Source organism: Chrysemys picta, chromosome 10, assembly GCF_011386835.1.
Source record: "Chrysemys picta bellii isolate R12L10 chromosome 10, ASM1138683v2, whole genome shotgun sequence".
Taxonomy (NCBI): domain Eukaryota; kingdom Metazoa; phylum Chordata; order Testudines; family Emydidae; genus Chrysemys; species Chrysemys picta.
The window spans coordinates 69175687-69194654 of NC_088800.1; the positions used below are offsets into that span (position 1 = coordinate 69175687).

The 18968-nt window shown below is 42.1% G+C and overlaps 2 protein-coding genes across 2 annotated transcripts in view; one reads left to right on the forward strand and one right to left on the reverse strand.

Annotated features, from left to right (window-relative positions):
• Positions 1–7466, forward strand: part of NOMO2 (NODAL modulator 2) — a 33272-nt gene extending 25806 nt beyond the window's left edge. The window contains exons 26-31 of the mRNA XM_008173224.4: positions 586–669; positions 2927–3037; positions 4763–4864; positions 5096–5215; positions 6268–6360; positions 6967–7466. Of these exons, the coding sequence (XP_008171446.2) occupies positions 586–669; positions 2927–3037; positions 4763–4864; positions 5096–5215; positions 6268–6360; positions 6967–7098 (642 nt within the window). The 3' untranslated portion in view covers positions 7099–7466. The remainder of the gene's footprint in view (positions 1–585; positions 670–2926; positions 3038–4762; positions 4865–5095; positions 5216–6267; positions 6361–6966) is intronic.
• The window catches only part of LOC135973815 (uncharacterized), a 1510190-nt gene that overhangs the window by 1235994 nt on the left and 255228 nt on the right, over positions 1–18968 (reverse strand). The window lies entirely within an intron of this gene.

Genomic DNA, 18968 nt, shown 5'->3' on the forward strand with positions numbered 1-18968 from the left:
AGTTCTGGATGAAGACCTGAAAGCAGAAGTTTTGGACTAGCATGTGTGTCTAGGATCAGCTATAGAATACTGGATCATAAACAGAAACCTTGCTTCCTGCATTTTGTCATGCTTTGCACAGCTATGGTTTCCTGCCTCAAGGTGTGCTGTCCTTACTTCATTGATGGCAGCTTAAATTAACCTGACATAATTATGCTTTTCAAAAGTCCAAATTGCACAGTGTTTATTGAATATAGGAAGGGACTATTTGATCTGTTTTTAAACCTTGTTTAATGCATTTTCTGTGTAAGTAAAATGTTGCATAGCAGACCGTTCCTTCTGATAAACCAATGGAAGTACAGTCCTGGCCCTTTAAAACTTCCCTGCAGGAATGGAGCCTCTCTTTTTAGATAGTGTTATTCAGTGACATTTTTGTGGCAGGGCAGGAGACACTTTCAGTGAATAGGACTGCATCCATTTATGGTGGTGAATTATGAACTGAATTGTGCTCAGCTTTTTAAAGCCTTTTGAGTATCTCAGGTCTGTTAATGACAAAGGTTCTAACATAACTGAACAATGGGATTTGTCTGAATTTTGTTTTTTTAGCCTGGTTGTGTGTATCACGTCCAGCTCAAAGCTGAAGGCAACGATCATATTGAAAGAGCCTTACCACAGCATCGTGCAGTTGAGGTAATTTCTTCTGGCATCTTTTTAAACCTGAACCTTTTATTAAAAGGTATCAGAGTTGCTGGTTGTCTCTGCTAAGTTTCATTTAATGTTGGATATTTCAATGGGAACTAGATTCTTACCCTGCTTAGATGCATTTGAAAATACCAATAGGGCCTATCTGCATCTTTAGGTACCTCATTAACTTTGAAATTCTGGCTCTAGACCTGAATTTTAAGAAGGCACATTGACTCAAACTGAGGCAGTCAGCAAGGGATTATATTCAAGGGAACATGGTTTATAACCAGAAATAAAAACAAGGTAACAAATACAAATAGTACCTGAAGACTCCTCCATCCCTGAAGTTAAATGCACCTCTATGACTTTGGATGTGGAGCCCAGCCTTCCCAAAGGACACCTCTCCCCTCTGAATCCATTGTAACCAAACTATATTCCTTCCCTTCCCCTGAGCATCTGCATAAGGAAATAAACAAAAGGTTTATCTTGGCTCATTAGGGATGAGGGAGTACCTTGGTCACTATAATAGGTCATATTAGAATAACAACAGTGCCGGGAGAATTCTTTGATAGCTCTGCACACTGATCTGGAATCCTGGGTCTGTCCTTGCTTGCACTTTAAGAAAGGTCAGATCTCTATATGAGCTGTACACATCTTGAGTCTGTTTTGGTATTTGACATGTCCTCCATCAGTGGAGTAGCTGAGTGGATTCTGTTTTGAACCAGAGGGTTCAAACAAGGTATCCTCATCAAATCCATGTCTTCATGCTGGATATTAGCACTGAAGCTTAAACTAAATGAAGCCCCAATAGAAACCAAGTTTGAAATAAGTGATCTTCAGTCACCAAGTATCTGAGTCTAGGGAATTAACACAGGTCACTGTTTCTGGATTTCCTTTACCACAGACAATGAAACATTAGCTAGCAACTCTGAAGGATTTTGTTTCTTAGCATGTGCAAGTCTTTCAATTATTTATAGTATGCTTATATTTTACACTTAATTACACATGGTAGATATCTTTTCTGTTGTTTTTGTTTGTTTATATGGTCCAAATCATGAAGTCCTCTTGCAGGCAAAATTACTAGTTCAGCTCGGTTAGGGTAACCAGACAGCAAGTGTGAAAAATCAGGACAGGAGGTAGGGGGTAATAGGAGCCTATACAAGAAAAAGACCCAAAATCGGGGACATCTGGTCACCCTAAGCTCTGTAGAGCTCCATAAAATGCAATAAAAAAACCTCCTGAACTTAAAACTTATCAGATTTCATGAATATTCCTCAATTGTTAGAGATTCTGATTAGTTGCCTCTCATTTATCTCTTGACACCCGGCAAAGGTTAATTAGCCTGCCATTAGTTGTTTAAAATCTTTCTGTGGAGATGGTCATTACTCAAGCTAAAACGGATGGCTGACCAGGCTTTTCTTCTCTGCAGCAAAAGAAAGGAGCAGAATTCCTTCAAGCATTTGCACTCTTCATGCTAATTGTGCCTGCTCCTTAGGTGGGAGGGAAGAGGCCACCTAAGTTACAGAAAACAAATCAGTGCCAGTATGCTGTGAATGATAGCCTATGTACACCAATTTGTCCTACTCTCCTCTTAGCTAGCACGCTATTTCCTTCCAGCTGGAGAAGGGCTCTGGGTTCTTTGTCTTTCAAATGTATAAGACCCTCCAGATTGAGCCTACTCATGATATCGCTAGTTTTGAGGTCTACCCCCCCCCCGGACCAGTGTCCCTTTTTGATATGGAAAACCAAGAAGCACCCGTTCCAACCACAACCACTTTTTTTAATGAAGTTATTTAGAAAGATACTCTGGTCTGACATCAATCAGAATCTGGTGTTAAAAGCACATAGTATTTAAATTGTAATTCTGCCGGAAAGGCCTGGTGGAGAGGTCATGTCAGGTCTTGCTTCGCTGCTCCTCTCCCCTTTCTCCCCCCCCCTCCCCTCCCCGCCCCCCCAAAGAGGTTAGACTGTTTCAAGGATGATGGTCTTACAATTTAGCCTACATGTTCTATACTTCTCAAATGTCTATGCTGGTCCTAGCGTAGTAATACAGTGCTTGTCACCATGGTACCAAGCAGCCTTATGCTGGTAATGCACGCTCCAGCAATGGAGAAAACCCAGTTATGATTGGAAACAGATTCCAAGTTTCCATGGGACTATGATAGTGGGAAATCCAATGTTTGTTTAAAACTCTGAACAGTATCTGTGTTCTGTTAATTTTCCCTCCTAGCATTGTAAATGTTCCAGTGTTTGTCTATTGTAGGTTGGGAACAGTGACATCGATGATGTGAATATTATAGCATTCCGACAAATTAACCAATTTGATTTAAGTGGAAATGTGATCACAGCTTCAGAGTATCTCTCTACATTATGGGTAAGTGTAAAGCCAGCCCTCTGATCCTACTCCCGAGGATTTTCCTTCAACTCCAAGATAACTATGTCTTAGTTCGCTGGCAGTTGATCAGTAGCCAGACTATAAATTATATTCAGATTAGTAGTGACTAACTACTTACTAAAGCTGAATTTGCATTCTAGTTAGAGTTGAGATTTCAGTGAATAGAGACACTGAAAGTAAAGTGTTCTCAATGGAACTGTCCAGAGCTAAGGAGTAGTGATCTCTTTTGGACTGGCTCTCTAATCTAATGGAGTGCTCTCCCATTGGGAGAGCCTCTCTGTAAGGAGAGTAAAACATTAGAATTGAGATCTGCTATTCGGATCAGAGAACTGTATTTGACCCTAAAACAGCTATGTTGCTAGAAGTCTTGACACATGGCTTTGTTAGGGAAAAGAGATCACATGAATGAAAACTTATCGTAAGAATATGCACAGATAAGAATACAGTTACGGTATAGGAAGATGGGAGTATAGGGAATGAGTAGCATGGCTGAAATTTTTAAACTCGAGTGACTGAAGTTAGGTGTTCAAATTATTCAGTCTCATTTTTAGAGAAGGAGCTGAGCCACTCACATTCACATTGGCTTCAGTGAGAGATGGGGGTGCTGAAGGCATCTGAAAGTCAGGCCAAATTGTTTCAGGGCCTGAGTGTATGATTTAATGCTGTGTTCCCCAGCTTCAAACAGTTGCTCTATTTGGACTGTCAATGTGTTAATGGCAATAAAGAAAATATTAAAGTCAAGGTATAGGGTTACAAATAGATTGTCTCCTCCTCCCCTCAGTTACCAAGATCTTAGTTCCAGGTCATTGGCTTTTACAGGAAACCTCAGAAGCACCAAACGCACAGAACAGGAGTGAAGGAAAAATGCCTTGCTCTAGGGCTGTGTGTGTGAATGATTCTCTGCTCTTTTAGGGGAATTCATAACCTACAAGTTAGCCTAGGTGACTAAGGCAGCTTATTCTAGAATGAAATATATTTTCAAGCTTTTAAGCCTGCACATATGTTCTGTTATTAGTTTTAATCTTACACACCCTTTGATTCTTGCATGCATCCTGCGGGTGTGGGTGACAATAGCCCTTGTTTTTTAACGCAGAGATTTTTATCCTGGAAAGAGATGCATTCAGGATTGGCATAAACACAAGTGAGAGGTTTTGTGACCTCAGTTTAGCCTGTTGTGGATGCATAAGTTGACAGAACAGCTGGCAATCGCTGCTTTGGTTGGAGCCGAAATCTCAGAGATACAGGGCGGAATTGATGAGAATAAGCTGTCCTGCATCGGAAAGGACTGTATGTGGCCCTACCAGCTGGCTGGTCAATGGAAAAGGAAGAGGTTATGTTTGAGCATGCAAAATTCATTAAATTGTAAGGGGAAATATAGAAAACAAATTACTGTGAAGCTGCTGAAGTAGTTTTATAAAATATAGAAAAATCCAAAGCCCTAGTAGGTACTTAGGAGCAGATGAGTTTTTTACAAGCCCAGAGATCTCCGGTTACAAGATACCAAGCCAGTTTGTGGGATTTTAAACTTCCGTAGTTTGACAGTACCAGGTGTTCTAAATTGCCAGGTTGATTTCAGCATTTTCTTTTAACATTTGTCCACTGTACTTTGAAGTGCTGTTCTCCCTTTTATAGGCGACATCTACAATATTTATCACAGTACACCCTCGTAACTGTCTTTCTCTTGTGCTTTTCCCCCTCTCCCAGGTGAAGCTTTACAAAAGTGAAAATCTTGACAACCCAATTCAAACAGTCTCCTTAGGCCAGTCCCTATTTTTCCATTTCCCACCTCTGCTCCGGGATGGAGAGGTAATATTAATGATTAATTATTGGTTTCATTCATTTCAATTTTTTTAAAAGATGTTAGCGTTATTTCCCAAGTGCTTGTGGCACAAATGAGATCTGTACTTGTGCTGGAGCAACAGGTGTCTCGGAAGGCGTGGTGCTTGTTAAAATGACTATTACATTTAAATCTTCTCCTGTCTATGAACCTCATATTTTCTACTGGAGCTGGCAATTGATTTTATTTTTTACACCCAGAATTATGTGGTGCTCTTGGATTCCACACTGTCCAAATCCCAGTATGATTACACCCTACCGCAAGTTTCGTTCACTGCCACTGGATACCACAAACACATCACTTTGGTCTTCAGTCCCACCGTAAGTATCTAGTGTTCTAACTTGTTCATTTGCAAAGTTGAACTTGAGGTATTGTGCCTGGGTATTGTAGCTTGTATGCTTCTCTAGACTTCCATTGAAGCCTATGGCAAGACTTCCATTAACTTCGTTGTCTCCCGTGGAAGTTTTGCTATTGATTTCAGTGCAAGTTGGATCTGGTGCACAGAGGAACATGCATACATATGAGGCCTCAAACAACAAGTGACCTAATACTTGTCATATAAGCTGCCATACCTAGCTCCTGTGGAGTAAGTGATGGCAGTGGCATGAAAGAGTTGCAGCCATGACACTATAATTCAGATTTGCTAATGGCTGAAATGTGTTGGGGTTTAAAAAGGAAAAAGGTTGCCATAGTAATTCCACAATGACTCTTAGGTAAGGAGTGTCACTTAGGAAAGTCCTTGGTTACTACTGGTAAAGAATGAGACTTGGAACCAAGACTGTCAGTTAAAGCGGGGGGATTCTCCAAACTAACATGGAGTAAAACTTCCATCCCTCCCGTGAGAGAGATCTTAGAATGTATGGTCAGGCTCTGCCTCTGCCAGTGTAGCCATGTTTTGTGTGTGTGGCACTTAAATGGATGGTTTCTTTTCTGCTTCAGTGCACCTCTAGACCCCAGTGGAATAGGAGGGAAACATGAAATGGCAGTTTTGGGTGAAGGATGCAGGTGTGCCTGGATGCTCCTCTAGTAGTGTAGTTGTAGACTAATCCATGCGACTGGTGATATTTAGGTATCATGTCAGGTAAATCACAATGTACCTTGTTAAAAGCAGTGTAGTGACTTGCCTTAATGCATGAACTTTAAAAACAAGCTCCCCAGCTAACAGGCGAGCTGAGCTGAATGAAGATTGCTTCTACAATGGAGGACGTAGTCCTCCTACAATGTCACTTGAACAGGAATTGGTCACATAGTAAGTGGTGAACATGCCACACAATTCTATTGTCAATCAGTTTTTAGTCATTTAAAGTTGAGAGATTTAATAGGTAAAACAGCAAGAAACGTTCTGAAAACCAGTGGCCATTGTTGTTTGCAGAGAAAGTTGCCTGAACAAGATATTCCCCAAGGATCCTACATTGCATTGCCTCTGACACTGCTCCTGCTGTTAGCTGGTTACAATCACGATAAGGTAGTAAAAGTTCTGTTTTACTATTCTAATACTCCCCATAACATTTTGTACTGTGTTGCATAAAATGAGGGTACAACCGATGTGGATGTCTAAATAGAAGTAAGAAAACAGGATTAAATGTCAGGAAACAAAATGCTTTAGAGTTTCTTAAATACCTGAATATTTAGTTTTAGGGTTAGTGTTTTAGTCCCTATGCTGCTTCTGTGTTTTGGTCAGCTGGTCTGATGATGGTCCTGGAAAGAACAATGCCAGATAACCAATCACAGCTGTCATTGATGTAAGTGTATTTTACTTCCTTCATAGTGACCCAAATCTCTCTTCTCTTTTTGGGATCATAACACCAACGCCGTTACATGTTTTGCTTGCTGGAATTCAAAGTAGGCATTAATTATTTAATTTCAACCATATTTGAGCTTTAAGATTTCCAGGAGGTTTGTATTAGACCCTTTACCATTTAGAATTTACCATGGTCCAGTCTTTGAACCTATTGAAGGGCATGTCTACCATCTGTTTGTAAAAATGCTTGGCTGAGAAGTACTATAGAGTGTTATAATTCTAAGTGCATATATCATCATAATAATATCTTGCTTCCCCTTTCTTTCCCAGCTTATTCCCTTGCTGTTACAGCTGACAAGTCGACTGCAAGGAGTGCGGGCACTTGGACAGACAGGTTCAGACATGGGTGGCCCAGAGGATGCAAAGAGACAAGCGAAAAAACAGAAAACAAGACGGACGTGAGGTGAAAGGAATGATTGCATGAAGTGACACTTCTGTCAGGTTGGAGCCCAAGGAGTTTTAGAAGCCTGGCCACTAAACCATATTTTTGATGAATCTGTGGACTTTATTGACTTGAAATTTTCATTATACTATGTGAGTCCTTTCTCAGAGTCACTACATTTTGGTTGTAAATTTTCTATGGCATCTACAGATTGTCTTGTTTTAAAATAAAGAATTGAATGGCTCTGTTGTCACTCTGAACAGCTCTTCCATACCGAAGACAACATTTGTCTCCTTATTGGAAGCCTCCTATTGGTTTAAAAATGTAACACACTCATCTTCACAGATAACTTTGCAGGGACAGTTCTAATAAAAATGGTTTTGATTTACCTCTCAGCCTTTATTATTGGGGGAGGGGGAGGTGTCCGCTTCCTTTTCTTTCCAACCATCCACTTAATTCTATTAGGTCAGCCATCAGGGAGTTCTGTTAAATCAATAGGTCCATGAAATATGAAGTTTATATGGATCTGTATGAACTGGAGAACTATATCTTGGGTGTGTAAATAGTTCAAAAACTCAGTTTAAGGTTAGCTATTGTTTGCACAGCAATGTAATCAATGCTTGCCCAGTGAGTAAATTACCTTTAGTTAAATGCCAAATGTTTGCTTGACAAAGATGAAGACAGTTCTTGGCTTGATGACTAGTGTTAATGTCTGATATATATGCTTGTGTTCCCACTGCAAAAGTTGTGTAAATCTCAAGTTTATGTACGTAATGTGAACTCTGTAAACCTCCAATTTTCACGAAGTGGATGCAGCAAGTTATACCTTCCTTCCTGAAGTTAAAATGCATCATAACTGCAATATGCATGGCCTATGGTCCTGCCTTTTCTGAAACTGTCACGCCACGTGTGACCATTTTGCCCGCTGGAAGGCTGCCTTTAAGTTGTTGTAATTTGTTTCATTTATTTATTTGTTTTAATGAGCAGAAATTTGAACTGTTGGAATTCTCAGACAAATGCAGTCCTAGTAAAACAGAGCACAATAATTAACCCTACTTCTTGATGACTGTCTCTTCTGATTCTTGTTTGAAGTGGGCAGTTAGGCCTATGGAGTTTAAATGTTAATGGGGTTTTTTATTGACAGGTACCATAAAGGTTTAGAACTTTTGAAAAATGCACATAAACATTTCTGAATTGTGCACTGACATTGATGTTGCCAGTGAGTGGCAATGTTCCTCTTTACAGGACCTGAAAGAAAGTTAGGTTACATTAAACATTTAAACCCAAAAGACATTACCATTGTCAGAAGAGATCTGGATGCTAAAGGTTTCATGATAGTTTTGTTAATACTTCTTACATTAGTGTGGGCCTAAATAATTAAAGTTCAGTACATTCAGTGAACATTCTCAGTCAGCAATTGTCATTGCAGTACACACAAAACCTCTCCTTTGGAGAGAACCTTTGTTAAGAATATAAAAATGAAGAATGTGGGGAATGCAATGGGAAAGTGTTTACAGCATTAGAATTTTTGGGATGCATTTGCAATAAATTATGCTCTATTTATTGACCTCTTAATTTATATTGCCAAGATGAAATACAGATCTCCTTTGTTTTCCTATATAATTTATTCTAAAAGCAAGCTTGAATTGTTAACATTTTGATTTTTTTTTTAATGCAGTAAACTATGAAAGGCTGGTCTGGGGAGGACACAGATGCAGATTTTAAAAATACCTGAGGGAAGTTTAAATGTTCTAATTTTGGTCTTGTGGAATTTGCTGATGGATTGACAGTTTAAGTAGTATCCACTTGCCTCAGCCAAATACCTATCTTAGGGTAAATCTACACATGTGATTGTAGCACAGATAGGCACCCCGTGTCCTAGCTTTAACCTAGTTAGCATGGGTAGCAACAGTAGTGTAGGTGGGGTGGGTGGCACAGGCTTCAGCATGGGTTAGCAAGCCAAGTGTGTACCCAGATCCCCTGCGTACTTGTATATGTGCAGCTAGCCCATGCACCACGTCTTCACTACTGTTGAGACCCATGTGAGGCAGATTGAAGCTGGCACAAGTGTAACGACCCATGCTATAATCACATCTTGTAGACTAGACGTAGCCTTAGGCTCAACTCTGGCAAAGGACTTACATTCAAGGCTCTAAGATGCCATGAGGAAGGCCATGTGAGTGCAGTGTATGGGTCTGTGTCTACACTCTACAGACCTCTTCCCAGAATTGGGCCCACACTAAGTTTAGACATAGATCAATGTGTATCTTTCATTGTTGGGAACTGTAAGAAAAATCTGAATGCTACTAGCATTCTCCTATTATATGAACACATCTTAGAAGGGCAAACCTGAGGTTGAGAATACAAGACTGATGAAAATTACAGCTTCAAATCCAAAGAGGCTTCATTCCTTTAAATGTATTCTGTTGGGAGGGGTCTTTCAAGTGACTCCTCAGAGAGGGGCTGTCTGTTGTGTATAGATACTGTACATCATCAGGCTCTCTGGCAAGGGATATGCCTCAGTGTCCGTGACCAAAATTCCCTCTCCTCTTCCCTTCTTATAGCACATCAGCAGCCTATTCAGTTTAAAGTGCTTTGGCATGGAGGGTGCAGCACAAGTGTGAAAAATTCTAATGAGTATCTAGCTCACTCTTTTCAGATTGGCAGAAAAGTCAGAATACATTTGCAGAATGGGGAAAAATAAAGCGTGTGCTAAGAGCTAAGACTATTTTCAGAAGCTCACCTGACACACTAAAACCAAGGTACTTGTACCCTGGGTTAGTGCCCCCAATTCCACTCGTAAAACCTGCAATGAGATTTATAACCAACCCAAGAAGACTTTTCAGTTGAGTGTCAATCAGGGCCCTTTGCTTATTGATTCTCTGCATCTCTCTCATTTACACTGTATGCACATATAAGGCTTTTCAGAAATTCACAATTCAAATGCAGAAACCAGTATTTCAATTTAGGAGTATACTTTGCATCCAAGTGCTTAAATAGATTTCCCTGGTACCAGGTCTGCCTCTTTCTGTAGACTTAAATATGGGTTGGATTGGACCTTTGCCCTTACCATCTATTGAAAATGCCAGTGTTGCACATGGGTGCAAGCTCCTAAGTGGGTGCCTGTTTGTCAGTTTGCATGTAGCACAAGGGCATCAGTTTGCTGGCAACTACACCTCTACCCCGATATAACGCGACCCGATAACACTAATTCGGATATAACGCGGTAAAGCAGCGCTCTGGGGGGAAGGGGAGGGCGGGACTGCGTACTCCGGCGGATCAAAGCAAGTTCGATATAACGCGGTTTCACCTATAACGCGGTAAGATTTTTTGGCTCCCGAGGACTGCGTTATATCTGGGTAGAGGTGTATGTCAGATGGACGGGTGGGTCATGTACTTAATCGGCAGTAGGATGTGTGAGCATATTTCACTTAGGAGATATATTTTACCAGGAAAAAAGTCATCTGTTTTTCTCAGATATCCAATAATCTAAGACCTAGCTAATTTATTCACTCTGGTTATTTGAAATATGGCAAATGTGTGAGTCCTAGTGGCAATGGGACTTAGAATTAGAGGTGGTCGTCAATTTTGTGTTTTTCCATAACATTTTTTTCAAATGCAACATTGGTTTCTGTATATTATTTGTGTGATTCTTCAGCAGTGTAACACGTGCTTAAAATTCTGTTGTTTAAAAATGAAATGGATCATTGAGATTGAATGTTTACAGTGTATTATCTCAATGATTCAGTTTAAATCACAATGCAGCCTTTTTATTACAGATGACAAATCAAGGCATATTCCAAAACCAAAAAATACTTTGTTTCAAAAATAGCTAATGTTGATTAGTAACACCTGTGTAGTTGTGACCGATAGGGAGATTTCCTGTAATATCCTTGAAAGACTTTATTTCATATAATTTATGTATTATGTGGGCCAGGATTGTATGTAACTACTCTAAGGAGGACATGTGAGGCCTGGGAGTTGAAAAGACTATATTGAAAATGTGCCAGACAAGTATGGACTTTGGGGATAATGACAAGTTTCAGAGTAACAGCCGTGTTAGTCTGTATCCGTGTTAAGTGGATTTCCTTATGGAGGTTAAAATTCCCCAACTTGGATTATGCAAAAATCTAGCCCTTTGAAGGCTGAGGACAGAGTAGTTGGCTGCTGATTACCTGTTACAAAGACCAAGGTCAAAGACCTGAGCTTTATACAGAAATGGCTGATCTGCCCAACCTTTGTTCTGGTTCTGGATCTAAGAGGGATGAACTTATAACCACAGGGAAAATTCAGTTGTGGGGTTTGAAGGACTAAAACCTACTAGAGCCATAGGTTAGAGTTAAGGGTGACTGTTGGTAAGTGTTTTTTAGCATGCATGTAGGTTCTTTTATTGTCCTTAATATTGTCTCTGTAATGCTTTTTACCTTTAGAATAAATATGCTTAGAAGGAGCTATGTGGTAAAATCACTGTGGGCAACACACACTGGTCATAGCCCTCAGAGAGAAAGCAAAGCACAGGCGCTGGCTTTTTAGGCAGTCTGGTTTGCTGGGGGATATCACAGTGTCAGCAGGGAGCTGTGCAGCTTTAAAATCCCCAGTCAGACAGTAGTGAGACACAGGTCTCCGCCCAAGAGAGGTGGCTGGGAACCAGTGAGTGCCCACAAGGCAGCACCGAGAGGGAATACAGGTGCAGTTACCCTGAAACTGTGATCGATAACTACTATCGTTATTTATAAAACAGGCATTTTAAAAGCAAGGCAATGAATAGTTAAAGATGTCAAGTCTTGTAATGTCCACGAAATAAGCATACATTTTAATCACATATAAAGAAATATGTGTTTCTTAGTAGTCCAGTAACCTTAACTCCAACCTAAGGACTTTAATGTACTTTCTTGATCTGGATTTCAATATGAGAATGTTTTCTAAATGAGTTCTCATTGAGTAGGAGAGAAATACATTTTTCAAATGACTACATTTTTTGGATAGCAATTTCTTGAATTTTATACATGTAGGTCAGGAGGAAAAGTAAGATTATTGATTTATGCTCGAATTCGGTAACTAATTCTGAAATACAGGGTAAAGAGTTGGCTCTAGTGATCGATACACGATGGGACATCCCAGCTTTACCAAGAGATCCCACAGCAGGAAATGAGGGATCCATGCAAAGCTGCCAAAATAAGAGAGAAAAATAAGGTAAGAAATGTGAGGCCAGCCCAAGCTGACCACAAATACCATATGTGACATGGATAGCCAGTGTTGTCCTTAGGTGTTTTGATTTCTGCTGGTATTATGTGAACACAAAGGCTTGCTGTGTTAGTGCAACACCCTCCTCCATTTATCTAAGACTCCCATTTGAATCCTGCTGTACTTCTCTTCTTTCATTGCATAAATCATATGCTCTGCATAGTCTAAGTGTAGCTAGAAAAACTGCATACATTAATTTGAGAAATTCAAAAGCCCCCTCCCCAGCTCCAACCTGCTGAATTCAGGACTAGATCCCATACTACTGGTGTTATAGATTCTGTAGAATTTCTACGAAATCAGTGAGAGTTAAGTACCTAGACAGTTTTGAAAATCCCCCAGGGACCTATTGGCATTTTTAGGTGCCTAAATACCTTTAAAAATCTGAGTTTAAGAGATTTACTCAAGATCAGTGAGAGTCTGGGTCAGAACAGGGAATGAAACCCAGACTAGGCCCTTAACTACTGAACCATCCTCCCTCAACCAGTGTGGGAGTGTTCCCTCCAGTGTGTTTTGCCTGTACATTTTCAACCTTTAAGTAATATTATGAGCTGGGTGAAATTTTGTCATTTCAGGAGGTCGGTTTAGATGATCTGGTGGTCCCTTCTGGCCTTAACCTCTATGATTTGTTGAGATTGATAGGTGTGAGCTCATCTTTCTGTTAACCTAACTGTAGGATAAGCCCACACATAGGACAAAAGACGTGTGTGAACCTGCACAGGAGTTTTTGCTGTGTATTGGGGCGTGTGTGTGTAATTCCTGCATATCCATTGTGTGTTTATCGCCTAGCTCCTTTGGCTTCCATTATCATTTTAAACTCTTTGTTTTTAATGGAATCAATATGACTATATTATTGCCCTCTGTTCTTTATATAATCTTCCATTTTCTTCCCCCTCAGTAGTGTCTGGCTTTTGAGGTCATTTGAGCCTAAGAATTTCATATTGCTTGACAATTGTCTCAAGCCTTTTTTCGCCCCCGGTTCATATTTTATGTTCCCTTTATAGCCTAAAACTATGTTTACTTGAAAAACCCAGTGATATATTATGATAAAACATCAAACACTCACCAGAGGTTATAGAATTTATCATATCCAGACGCTCACTAAACAGTGAAAGATAAACCTGTTTTTTATTGCCTTCAGGAGCAGGCCCCGTGTCTCTTTCTTTACCACTTACTCTTGTCGACACCAGAGTAATTAAATCCCCACCACCAAGACTCTAGCTCCTTTGCTTACCATTGTGAGTTTAGTCACTTAGAATTTATAAAAAATGTTTTTTGTAAACCATAAACCATTAAACTCCCTCCAAAAGCTGCCCTAACATCTGGCAGGGGGCGGAAATCACAGGCATTTTTATTTAAAAAGGCAATTATTTTGGTTTTATGGTCTCTAGTTTTTTCTACATTATAGAATATCCTGCAAATCCTAAGATTTCAAGTAAAGAAAGTTAAGATTCCCCCCAGTTTTACAGTGGGAGGCATGGGGGTGAACCCTCTTAGAGGGTCTCAACAGGGCTTTGCCTAGGCACAAGGGTCAGCCTCTGCACATCTCCTTGCAGGATCGGGGCCTGGATTTCTTTCTGCTGTGAAGATATACTTGCCAAATGTAACCCAATGGCCAGCTGGCTCCAGCCATACTAGTGAGCAGCACTGTCATTAGGTGAAGTGGGACTATTTACATGCAGACTTTATTAAGCAAAGGCAAGTTCTCCTTTTAAGAAACAAGGAAATCAAATACAAAAAAAAAAAAATTGTCAGAAAAAGTGTTTGCATTCTGCCCACAGCTGCACCCCATTAACCTTCAACGGGGACTTGGATTGGATTGTACGATAGTAAATAAGGGCAGAATATAGCCTGCAGAATCTCTGTTACTGGTGATGATGAATGGGAAGGAAAAAAAGCCAGCTTGACTATTAGGCCTCAGTCCTGCAATGAGCTGCGCGTGACGCCTACTGATATTAAATAGGCTCTGTGTAGACACAAGTCCACCCACATATTGCTCATGACAGAATGAGGGTCTTAGAATCTAGGAGGAATTTGCAGTCACTTTCCAAGTGAAAAGGATGGCTTCTCAAACTGAGACAAGCCATGTGGCAGTGAGACACAATACAACTGGAACATTGTGATGCCACTTCGCAGAGGAGAAGCACACTTTAAATGTTGTAGTTATGTCTTTTTTCACATTATATATAAAATCTGTGAGGGCGTGGCGCTGTCTATATTTTCCCTCACCAGCTGTCTGCTGATTATTTCCTTTGTGCTTCCATAACAATTACCTGCTTGCAGACTCCCTTAGAACTGGGTGAGTCACTGTGGGGGCCCACTCCATCTGCTAGTTAGAAACATTATAGCTGTGCATTGTTTAGGGCTTGGTATAGTTTCATCTTTTCTATAGATGAAGTCCGATCCTCCTACATCTGTATACTGTACCTCTGTGTAGCTGGGTATCTCCACCTTTCACATCTTCCATCATCAGGGCCGGCTCCAGGCACCAGCCGAGCAAGCTCGTGCTTGGGGCGGCAAATTGTACGGGGCGGCATTCCATCTAATCCTTTTTGTTTTTGTTTTGTTTGTTTTTTGTTTTGCGCTTCACCGCTTTGGCCGCCCCTGCAGGTTTTTTCTTTTTGGTTTGCTGCTCCCGCCACCCTGTAGGGGGTGGAGGAGGGGAGCGCCCTGCAGCAAGCCCAGCAGGGAAGCCCGCGTCCTTCCCTGCTTGCCGACCGGAGCGGCGCGGAGCCCTCCCGGCAGGCGGCGCAGCGGGAGGGGCCGCGTGGCAAGCACCCCGCTTAAGGAAGCCCTGTCCGTCCCCCTTCTCTCTTCCCCCCCCCCCCCCCCCCCCCGCTAGCTGGGGTGTGCACTCCGCTGCCCGGGGACTGCAGGGCCGGGAGTCCCCCTGCACCCATGCTCCCGCCGCCCCGCAGGTATTTTTTGTTTGTTTTTTCTTTCCTTCGCCGCTGGCCAGTTTGTCCCCTCCACCGCTCCGGCCGGGGGCAGGTTTGTTTCCCGCCCCCCCCCCCCCTTTGCCGCTCTGGCTGGCCGGTTTGTCCCCCCGCCCCATTTGCTGCTCCAGCTGGCCGGTTTGTTCTCCCCCCCCCCCCATTTGCTGCTCCAGCTGGCCTGTTTGTTCCCCCCCTCCCCTTCGCCTCTCCGGCTGGCGAGTTTGTTCTCTCTGCCCCCCCACCACCCCCCCGCCGCTCCGGCCGGGGGTAGGTTTGTTTCCCGCCCCCCCCACCTTTGCCGCTAGCCGGCAGGTTTGTTCTCTTCTCCCCCCCGCTCCGGCCGGTTTGTTCTCTCTCCCCCCACCTTCGCTGCTCCGGCTGGGGGCAGGTTTGTTTTCCTCCTCCCTTCTCCCCCCCCCCCTTGCTGCTCCAGCCAGCCGGGTGCTTTTTGCTTGGGGCGGCAAAAAAGCCAGAGCCAGCCCTGTCCATCATGCCTCATCCACAGTAACTTGTCATTCATCTCTGCAGCCCTGTTGAGCAGTTTAAGAGCCTCCACTTATGTCTGTCAGTAACTCTAAATCTAGTACTTCATTCTTTTATATTTAGATACCTGAACCTTATCTTTGGTTTATGGAGGTGATGGTATGATGGGACTGCCCGCAATGGCATGTAGCCAATCTAAGGCTGCTAGCAGCAAATATTTCCAATGGCTGGCGATGGGACACTAGATGAGGAGAGCTCGGAGTTACTACAGAGAATTCTTTCCCAGGTGTCTGGCTGGTGGGTCTTGCCCAGATGCTCAGGATTCAACTGATCACCATTTAGGGTTGGGAAGGAATTTTTCTCCGGGTCAGATTGGCAGAGAACCTGTTGGAGGTTCATCTTCCTCTGCAGCATGGGGCCTGGGTCACTTGCAGGTTTAAATTAATGTAAGTGGAGGATTCTCTGTAACTTGAATCATGATTTTAGGACTTCAGTAACTCAGCCAGCGATTATGGGTCTATTAAAGGGGGGGAGGGGTGGACGAGGTTCTGTGGCCTGCAGTATGCAGGAGGTCAGACAAGATAATCATGACAGTCCCTTCTGACCCTTAAGTCTCTGAGAAGTTGCTGTCTCATTTGCATTTTTTTCTATGTGTACCAACAAACTGAGTGCTCTCATCATTTTGAATTAACATGGTTATCCTATTCCTGATGTACTTTATCTTTCCAGCCAATAATTGGCGAAGCAGATTGGGTGAAAGGAGTAGCAGAGACTCTACAACTGCTACATTCACTGGCTCTCTGTTGCTAGCCTTTTAACTTTTATTATTTCTATTCTACCTGAAACATTTGCCTTAATCTGCCCCCCTCCCGATCACCTTGTCTGTCATCACATCTACGGCATACAGCACTGCTCTTTTTTCACTGAGCCTCACGCTGCTCTAGAATGCTTTTGTTTCTGATAAGAGCCAAATGCCTGAGTGGACAAGAAACTGTCTATGCAACAGGATCATTAAATCTATCAAAAGAGGGACACAAATGAGGTGTCAGCAGGGTAAGAACAAGTGTACTAAACATGGCCACAAAGAAGTGTATGGCTCCACTCCCTGAAAGAAACTGCTCCTAAAAATGCTCAGAGATGGTCACTGATTCTGATTAAAGCCATTTGCTGTTGACCTTGCTTATATGCTAAGGCCATGTTTCTGCAAGGTACTTAAGCACGTGCGTGATGTTAAGCACGTGAGTAGACTTACTGAAATCAATGGGATTATTCACATCATTAAAATTAGGCACTTCTTACGCCATTACTGACTCTGGGCTTAGTAAGGAGGTGGCTGCTATTTTTGCAGGACTGCACATGCTTTGCTGTAGGAAATGGCACCTATTTGGTGAGGACACAAGGAAATACCTGTCAAATTAGTTTGATAAACTTTTTGAGGCCAGACTGCAGAAGTTTAAGGACGGGATTCTCAAAAGAACCCAACTGATTTAAGAACACCAGTCCCATTGGCTTTCAATAATGCTTGTGCATCCAAGTCACTTAGGTGCTTATGAAAATGTCACCCTAACCCATTAAATAAATAGGATTCAGACTCTGGTGCGGGTACTGAGAGCTTTTGGGTGGTGTCTTGATTGTTTAGAAGGATGGATACTGGCTGTTGGATTGAAAGAAGAGAGTGAACTTTATTTTTATTGGTTGTAGGACCTGATGCAGAGACAATTTGTCTTTCCACGCCTACCCTTGCTTCTCTGTAAACTCCAATGTAAAGAGAGCCAAAGTTCATCTGACAGACACTATTTGTGCTTTGGAGATAATGTCTTTATATTGATCTGTGTTATTTTTGAACTATACAGTTTCCAGAGTATGAGTCAATGAGCTTACTATACTGATCGGAGAGTGGCATATGAAAACCAGTTTACAGGATTGGGTCTCATGTTTAAAAAAGATCAAGGTATTGCAAGGAAGAAAAAGAAATTCTACCCACTCACTTCCATATCATCAACATTTCAAAGAGGAGCAGTGACAATGAATAAGTTTATAATAATATGTAAATAATATGTGAAACAACAATATGCACCAGTAATTGTCAAAGTATAATAGGGTAATATTTTCAATGACTCATCACTGAATGTGATTTGCATGCATATATGAAAGAATCCAGTTTAATAAGAGCCAAAGGAATTGCTCCTGTGCTTCTCCAAAATGATAGTTTCCTACAATTTTAACCATTTAGTCTGGGATTTTCAAAGGTGTCTAAGGGAGATAGAGCCCAGTTAGCACTGAATTTCAATGGGAATCGGGCACCTTGCTTCTTTTGGTGGTTCTGAGAATCCCAACTTTATTTGTCCAGATTTCCCCCGGCTCCCCAAATCATGAAAAAGGAGAGGCTCCTTGAGGAACTGGCTAGCCAGCTCGCTGGACACTGGTGATTTATTACCCTGGCGCTTTATTTAAAACCAGAACAAAGGGTAGGCTCTTAACTTTTACTATAGCAAGGCTTCCTGGAGCATTGAGGGCCAGATTTTTAAAGGGATTTAAGCACCTAAAGATGCAGCTAGGGCCTTAGTGAGATTTTCACAAGTGCTTAAACAGATTAGGAATGGGAATAATAACTCCCATTATTAATAATACTTAGCTCTTATAAGTCTTGATCCTGTGCCATTGCAATCAATGGGAGTTTTGTCATTGACTGCAGCGGGTGCAGGAGCACTTTTCGGTGATAAGTCTCAAAGCAATTTAGAAAGTGGTGGCGTTAAGCTCATTTCACAGATGGGGAAACTGAGGCACAGACACTCACCCAAGATGACAGAGCAAGTCCATGGCAGAGTCAGGTTCCCTGATTCGCAGGCCATAAGGGGGGGAGGGATAGCTCAGTGGTTTGAGCATTGGCCTGCTAAACCCAGGGTTGTGAGTTCAATCCTTGAGGGGGTCACTTGGGGATCTGGGGCAAAATCAGTACTTGGTCCTGCTAGTGAAGGCAGGGGGCTGGACTCGATGACCTTTCAAGGTCCCTTCCAGTTCTAGGAGATGGGATATCTCCATTAATTTAATTTAAGAACAGCATCACCCTTCAGTGACAGCGTTAGGCACCTGCCACATGCAATCGCTGGGGGCCTAAGGCAGCGAAGGAGCCCCCTGACATGGTGAGTCAGTTACTTGTCCCTGGTGACAAAGAGTTGTAGTGGAGCCAGAATGTGCCCTACCTGGGAGGAGGATGCCATTTTGCTCCC